This window comes from Dendrobium catenatum, unplaced genomic scaffold (genome assembly GCF_001605985.2).
Source record: "Dendrobium catenatum unplaced genomic scaffold, ASM160598v2 fragScaff_scaffold_699, whole genome shotgun sequence".
Taxonomy (NCBI): domain Eukaryota; kingdom Viridiplantae; phylum Streptophyta; class Magnoliopsida; order Asparagales; family Orchidaceae; genus Dendrobium; species Dendrobium catenatum.
Genome location: NW_021319161.1, coordinates 54,632 through 63,205, shown reverse-complemented (window position 1 = coordinate 63,205; position 8,574 = coordinate 54,632). Strand labels below are relative to the sequence as shown.

The window sequence follows — 8,574 nt, the reverse complement described above, 5'->3', positions numbered from 1 at the left end:
TTTTCAATTAAAAAATTCTTAGCATTACCAACTGTACCTGAGCCTATCACCTTCCTGGTAGTGTTGTCTCCCAACGTTACTTTGCCTCCAGTTTTGGTCTCCAATAGGATGAACTTCTTCATGTCTCCAGTCATGTGTCGCGAGCAGCCACTATCCAGGTACCACATGCTCTCACTAGGTCTTTTGTGAGAGCATTCCTACAATTTCATTCACAGATTAGATTTGGGAACCCAAGTGAGTTTGGGTTCCACCTTATGCTTGCATGAATGAGATGTATGCATGTTATGCTGTGATGGATGCAATTTAGGTCTCCATACTAAGTGTGTCCTACGGTGAATTGTGCATGTGCGGGCTATGTGACCTAACATGCCACAAGAGAAGCACCTAACACCAGGAAATGGGTTTACTAATCTATGAGTGTGGTGGTGCCTCTTCCTAAGATTTTGTGATGCATGCTGTGTTGGGGGTTTTCTAGGATGGCCTATTGTGAGTGATGCAATTTCTTTTTCTAGTTCTTTTATTTTTTCACTATAAGTTTTATTTTGAGCTGTCAATCCATCAACTTCTATCAATAGCAAGTGCTCACTATGGTCTACTTCTAATATAAGTGCAGTTAGTTTTTCATACTCTACATCTAGTTCAATATGTGATGTTTTCAAGGATTCATGCGCTTCAATTAGATCAATATGCTTCTTATTTAATGCATCATACTCATCAAGAAGTAACATGTGATCTTTATCTAAATCAGAATTTTCTTTAACTAAGTTAGCATGCTCAATTTGTAAGGAACTAAATTCAATATTAAGTTTAGCATGCATTTTCTTCAGTTTTCTATAAGAGTCATGAATATTCTCAGAAATAAGCAATAATTCATCATAAGAAAGTTGACATACCTCATCCTGATCCAATTGATCAAGGTTATCATTAGCCATAAGACACAAGTTTGTTACCTCCTCCTCTGCTTCTTCTTCTGATGATTCTGAGGCAGAGTCGGCCCAAAAAGCTTTCTGTGTCTTGGTCTTTCCTCTCTTGTATTTACCTTTGTCATCTCCTTTCTCCTTTGTTGGTTGGCTCTTAAGATTAGGACAATCTGCTCGAAGATGACCTGGCTTCCTGCACTCAAAGCAAATTGTATCAGATGAAACTTTATTGGTCCTTGAGCTTTTACCTTTATTCCAGCTGTTCTGATGACGCTTCTGTTTTCTCTTCAGGAAATTTTTGAACTGTCGGGTCATCAGTGCTATTTCATCGTCTTCCTCCCCTGCAGAGCTTTCACTTTCTGAGTTGCTAGCTTTTAATGCCACCGTCCGCTCCTTTTTCTTTTCACCTGCATCACTTTGCCTTTGGCTCACTCCTTGCTCGTATGCAATGAGTGACCCGAGGAGGTTATCAATAGAATAAACATTAAGATCTTTGGACTCAGTGATAGCAGTTATCTTAGCATCATAGGAACTAGGCAGACATCTAAGAATTTTATTTACTTTCTCAGAATTTGAAATTTCTCTACCTAAAGCATGCAAGGATGTCACAATTTGGGTGAACCTAGTGTACATGTCAGAAATTGTTTCGCTAGGTTTCATACGGAATAATTCATAATCATGCAGTAAAATGTTAAGCCTAGACTGTTTTACTTCGTTTGTTCCTTCGTATGTAATGCACAGTCTATCCCAAATCTCCTTACCAGAAGCACAAGTAGATACTCTCATATAATCCTCAGATTTCAATGCACAAAAGAAACAGTTTAAGCACTTAGCATTCAGTTGGGCTAATTCCCTATCCTCATTGCTCCATTCATTAAACGGTACAGGAGTTTTCAAACCATTAACAGTTTTAAACGGTGCAACATACCCATCATTAACTAACATCCACATGCGGTAATCTATAGATTGCAAAAATGTAGACATTCTAATTTTCCAAAAATCAAACGGTATGTTATCAAAAAGTGGTGGACGAGTTATTGAATAACCCTCCGCAGTGTTACGATTACCAAAATTCGACATGATCGTTTTTTCAAGGTTTTCTAAAACACTATTTTTGAAAAACAAGCTCTGATACCAATTGAAATTACTAAACGACAAGAGGGGGGGTGAATTGTAAAAAGTTTTCTCTTAATAAAAATTAACCCTAAACAAGAGTTCTAATTTTTTTGTTGTTTTTTGAAATATTAAAATAAAGATCAATGCAATTTTGCTTTATCAAAAAACCACGTGCAATAGATATGAAAAATTAAAGTGCAAGCAAAAAGTAAACAATGATAAAGAACGAACACACCAAGATTTTTATAGTGGTTCGGTCAAAATATGACCTACGTCCACTCCCCGGAGTCCTCCACTCCGGGATTTTCACTATAAAAATAGTTCTCCTTTTGCCCCCCTTGGCAAGGCGGAGAAGCCTGTACAAACCTCCCTTTCACCAACCCGGCGTGGCGGAAGACCAAACTCTGTTTTCGCCCTCCTGGCGACGGCAGAGAACCTTCTCGTTTTTCTCCCTCCTGGAGAAGGCAGAGAACCTCGAGGTAACGGATGCAGACGAGCCTTTCCCTTGGAGATCCTCCCTCAAATCCTTCTCGGGCCACAGGAGGAGCAAGATGCAGCGAGCTTGGAGCAACCGTGTGATCTCCCTCACACCTCTTCTCCCTCACAACGCTCACCTCCTCCTTCCTCTCAACCCTCAAGAATTTCTCTTGAGTTTTCTCCCTTGGAATCCCTCTCTAATCACGTTCACCCTCTCTAACAATCTTTTTTTCAAAAAGAACTTGATTGGCATATTAAAAAAGGCTCCAAAAACCTCTGAATTCAAAATTAGCCGTTACTGTTCGTACAGTACGATTCATCATCGTACAGTACGATCTTCATAAACAGCCGTCGTCCTGGTACGAAGGTGTACGAACAGTACAAAAACAATTCGTACTGTACGATACAATATCGTACGGTACGATTAAACCACATACTATTCGTACAGGACGATGGTCTGGACGATCGGATGTCGTCTCTGTTCATCGTATGGTACGATTGACATCGTACAGTACGATGTTCAAATTTCAATTAGGCCTTGATTACGTGCACTAATCACGGGTTAATTTAAGTAAGTATTTAAAACCAATCGTACAGTACGAACATATTCGTACAGTACGATGTGCAAATCTCAATTAGGCCTTGATTACGTGCACTAATCACGTGTTAATTTAAGTAAGTATTTAATACAGATCGTACAGTACGAACAAGTTCGTACAGTACGAACGGCGCAAAAATCACTTCCTCAAATTAAGTCACGCCTAGGGTTTTTGGATCTGAACATATCGTACAGTACGAGTACTTCGTACAGTACGATCTATTCACAGATTTGCCCACATAGCCTGGATCGTACGGTACGAAATAACATCGTACAGTACGATCTCCAGAGAAGAATTTTACTTATATTTTCAGTAAAAAAAAAATTCTCCCCCTGTGTGTGTTCATGGTTGCTCTTACTCTTTCGCATTTTGTGGCCAGACTCAATAAAGTAAAAAATATAATAAATGGAAAAATACAATTTTTGACTCGTACTCCTAATCTACCCGGTCTTGAGTCTTCCTTTCTTCCTGAGTCACTTGTGATCTTCCTGAAATGTTAGTGCTCAAGGAAAATAACAAATAAAATAATAAGCAATGAAAAGCAGTTCCAAGTCACTCATTATTTGGCATCATCAAAATCTCAAACTCGGGGTCATGGGTTGCAACAAGTAAAATGATAGAAAACATCCCAACAGATGTTTGTAATATATAGGGAAATATCATATTTGAAATTTTGCAAACCAGTGCAGTAGAGAATTAGCAATAAGAAGGTTATTCGAAGATATGCAAATTAACAAAACAATTTACAGGTTTGATAGAAGAAATTAGATCCCTTTCAAACAATTAGAAAAGTGCCGCATATCTCAGTTTCACATGTGGCAAAGGGTAGCTTGAAGATATTGTCATGATAAATATATGATACAATCATTTCATTGAGAAAACAATAAAAGAGTAGGACAAATTGTCATAAAAAGTGCATAGAAGATTATCATTTGTCAACATTACCTCACAAATGAAAAGTAACAATAAAATAAAAATCGCAGACCATATCATCCAACTCCAATTTAAAGGTGAAGTCTTTGTAGATAAAACCTGAATTTATGAGCAATGTGAACATTGTATTAACAATGATAAATAATAAATAACAAAAAGTAAAGAACAAGCTTTCCAAAACTTCTAACTCTCCAATGAAACCATTAGACAAGCAAGCTAATGTCATTATTTATCTCACTGAGAATTATTAGAGGACCTTATGAATAGCTTGCTAATTCAAATCCAACTAAAGATATCATGGTTTTGCAAAAATCAAGCATATAAAAATTGGATAGCTTGGAAACTGACCAACAAACTTCAAGAAACTTATACCCAAACAACACTTCTTCCAAGGAAGCAATGCTCTTAGTTTCAACTTTATGACATGCCTCAATGTTTCTTAAATTTTTTTTTTAAATGTAAATCTAAAGTTTTGTATTCATTGGGAATGCATTTCATGTGTAATGATTGTTAGTTTTTCTTTTCTCGTCCATCAAGTGTTTTATGTTATCAGCTAATAAATGAATGAGATATATTCTCTAGTATTTTGACAGAATAGTCAAGTCTAACACGTTAACTCCATTGAATTTTAATCATCATATATGGAGTTCAAAGTTATTTCCATGATGTGCACTTATTAATTACTACTTTTTTGCTATTCCTACTAAGTATTGCTCAAGTTTCATTGTACCACTATTGTCCATATATTCCCACTAATGTCTTGCCACTCAAAAATGATGTTTTATTTTTCCACCATTGTTCGCCTTCTTATTATGCTATACTCCCTCTTTTATCACTAATATATGGTTGTTGATTATCGCTACTCATCATCACCGCCTTAACTTGTTAATGTCGCTATTCATGTTATCCATTTGCATCATATTCAAGGCCTCACTCCGCCTTTTCCCACGCTACCAACATGGGACATCTCCATTTTGGGGTAAATAATTTCGTATGTCACCAAAATATCCTTAAATAATTTAAGAATTGAATTTTATGAGAGAATTTCTACTAATGGAATTAATGAATATCTTCAAATTAGATGTTTTGAGCAGATTTTAACATGATATAAGACTTTTCTTATTTTGAATCATTGCTACAAACAAAGAACCTTGAGGCATGTAAATTCATTGAAAATTTCATATTGAAATAAAATTTCAATTTTGTCCTAATCGTGTGTGTTGTTGAATATGTATCCCTTGAGCACTTCATAAATATGTCTGAGTATTTAGAAGGGAGACTCTAGTGCAGTACATTATGTAGTTCATAAGCTAAATTTCAACTTTTCACATGATATTTTACTTTTAAAATTTCAAAAGTTACTCAAAGGTTGAAAGTTAATTATAAGGAGGTTAAAAGTTAATTGAGAGTTGGTTAAGAGTTTGTTGGAAGGAGGTTGTGATAAGGTTAATTGAATCATCATTATCCAAATTTATATGGCTGGGGCCTATCTCTCAAAGTTCAAATTCAAATTGGTTGAACCATCTTCATCCATAACTTCATGCAGCCAAATTCAAGTTAAAATCCAATGTGATTCCACATTTCAATACTTAGTTCAAGACTCCTCACTAAATTCAAGACTCCTCACTAAATTCAAGGCTCCAAGAGGTTGCTAGCCAGATTCTTTATATTACTACAACATGGCATGAAATATATTAGACGCAATCTGGCCACTACTTGACATGGTAAATCCATTCTCAAAATTTTAGAGTTAGAAATTTTTGACCTAGCAGCTCCATTATCCTATACTTTAGTCACTAAATTTACCTTGAGCCACCTAAGCTTGAAGATTATTTGCACATTCACGCTTGATCATTGCCTGCTAGGTGATTGCTTTGTTGATCACATACTTATCAAACTATATTGGAAGCTATTATTATACAATTTTCTAGTTGAGTTCATATTATGTAAATGGCCTATAAATATATATATTGAAATGGTCTCCATAATTTGATACTTCCTAGGAGCCACATATTTTTTGGTGTGTTTCTCTCATATCAATATCCACTAAATCAACATGTCTACGCTATAATTTTTGTGCAATTTTTGGTGAACTAATACAAGGGGATCATGTTGGCGCTAGTTGACTCTCTTAACCTTTGACAACATGTGTTCTTGTTGAGATAAAATTTATTCCACTTTAGCTCAAGAGATGTATATTGGTAATTCATACAAGCTACTCCTTGATGATGGAAATTTCTTCATGTTGAACTAGTCCTCCTTTCTTCATTAGTATTTAAATTATATGGTTAAAGAATGTTTAAGTTTATTCTCTAATTTGATTCATGTCCTTTTTGACTTCTTGAATGATGAAATCACAAATAGTACTTAAGAAGTAATTTGTACTAGACAAGCTAATTCCTGATAGCACGTAATAATGTCATGTAAAATAAAGATTGCATTCTACATATGTTATGTATGAATATAAGATTTCTATGATGTGATTCTTCATTTGACAAATAAGCTCTTACATAAAAATCATGAATTGTACAAGATATACTTAAGTCATGGTATGCAGCTACCTAGAACAAATAATATGTACTAGTTTAAATAACTATATGCATGTGAATGAATGATAGAATTATATATACATGAGTAAATGAAGGCCAAACAAGATCCACAATTGGGCAATTCTAAAGATTTTCCAAGTTGGAGGGCAAATTGCCGAACTAGTCTAAATGATTGAAAAATAATGGTGATGAGTTTTCTATATGATGAAAAAGGGTATGAATGATTATAAGTGAGTTTGGTAATGCATATTATGATATATACAAAATAAAAAATTCTAAGGGTACAAAGATGAAAATCCTAAACATGATAATGAGGCCCAACGTGTTACTATGACTTATTCAGGAAGTGATATGATAAGAAAGCTAGTCAATCCAATCATTTATTGTATGATATAAATGAAGTTAATTTCTCTCACGAAGAAAATGATTAATGGATTTAGCAAATCCTGTATATCCATATTTACTAAATTCTGAGGGTGTTCAATATTGAAAACTATTTTGGCAAGAAAGATGTTAAATTTTAGTAAATCCTTTAAAATTGTTTGGTAGTGCAACTCAAGATTTAAAATACTTAATTCATTTTAAATGGATAATTAATTCAATCATACTTACTATATTCATATTATATTTAATTATAAAAAAAAAACTAAAAGATAAGCAATATTCTTCTCATTGACTGCCTATTTCTATAATTTCTCCTCTTTGGTTTTTGTCTATACTCTTTCTAGAGCCTTAGGCCTATCTAGGGTTTGCTTTTTCTCTGCTCCATTTCTTCGTCTGCTGCTTTGGCTTAGCGAGAAGTAGAAATTGGCATCAGAGTTTACCTGCAGAGAAGAGAGACGGGATAGCCAATGCTTTGAACTCTTCTGAGCACAAACATTGCTTCTGAGCCACTGCTTCCTTCCCCAGCGGGCGAAGATCTTTGCCAATAACCGACAAATTTTCGAATTTTTTGAAGTTTCCTTTCGGTCGAAATAGTTGGTTTCCAAGTTAATTGCTATGAATGACTGCTGCAGGCGGAGGAGGAAGGAGAACCTCTTGTGGACGTTGAGCGAGTTGAGTGGAGCGATTTCGATGGCAGCATTCAGCCTTAGATCGACGCCCTTTCGCTTGGTACGGCCGAGAATCCTCCATGACCACCATTTCCACTGGGCCATCTCAGAGCCGAGGGTGTGGCGAGGTCCTTGAGTATTCCGTATTAAAAATTTCTCCCAGCAACATGGTTTGAAGTATCTAAAATACATATGCTTTTTCCACCCAAATTTTTTTTTTTTTAAATTTTATGTACATTTTTTTAAAAGAAATTTGGCGATGATAAAACGAGTTAAGGCACCTACAACAGAAAAACCTATTTTCCACTCAAAATAGAGTAAACCTTTATCTTCAATCAAATTTCATTTTCTCTTCCACGCGCTTCTTCATCTCGCTACAAATGAACATGCTTCTCCTCTTTCATGCTCTTCTTTCGCAATTCCCGTAAGCCTTTTTTTTTTTTCGTAGGTGAATAGTGCAATGCCAATATTGGCGTCGCAATATTCACTCCTGAAGATTAATGGACAATTTCACGTTCGATTGGATTGTTTGACGAACGACATACACTTGTTTACCGTTCGATTGTGGATGGTCTTAGCAAATTTCCTTAAGCTCTCTCTGCTAATGTTCCAAATTAGCATGTGAATTTTGCACATTTTAAAAATAATTCTTTTTTATTGACTTTATTAAACATATTTGTTATGTTTTCTTCAAAAAAAAACTTGAATTGATGGAACTTTATATATATATTTTTTAAAAGTTTGAATCATTATTTACTTTTTATTCTAATTTTTTCAAAATGTTTATAAACATACATTATTCTCATTAATATATAATATATTAATATGTACATTATGTACATCTTAATCGGTATGTTTTTGAGATATGTAGATGGCAAAACAAAGAGAAAGTGGTCCACCTACAACATGGGATATGGATAACATGTTA

At 34.9% G+C, this 8,574-nt stretch overlaps 1 protein-coding gene across 1 annotated transcript; it reads right to left on the bottom strand.

Annotated features, from left to right (window-relative positions):
- Positions 1 to 3,895: 3,895 nt before the first annotated feature.
- On the bottom strand, positions 3,896 to 8,076 carry LOC110113536. The gene is made up of 2 exons (XM_020846169.2): positions 7,419 to 8,076; positions 3,896 to 4,144 (listed from the first exon to the last, which is right to left on the bottom strand). Exons 1-2 carry the CDS (start codon positions 7,836 to 7,838, stop codon positions 3,977 to 3,979), a joined length of 588 nt encoding a protein of 195 aa, XP_020701828.2. The 5' UTR covers positions 7,839 to 8,076; the 3' UTR covers positions 3,896 to 3,976.
- Between the last annotated feature and the right edge of the window lie 498 nt (positions 8,077 to 8,574).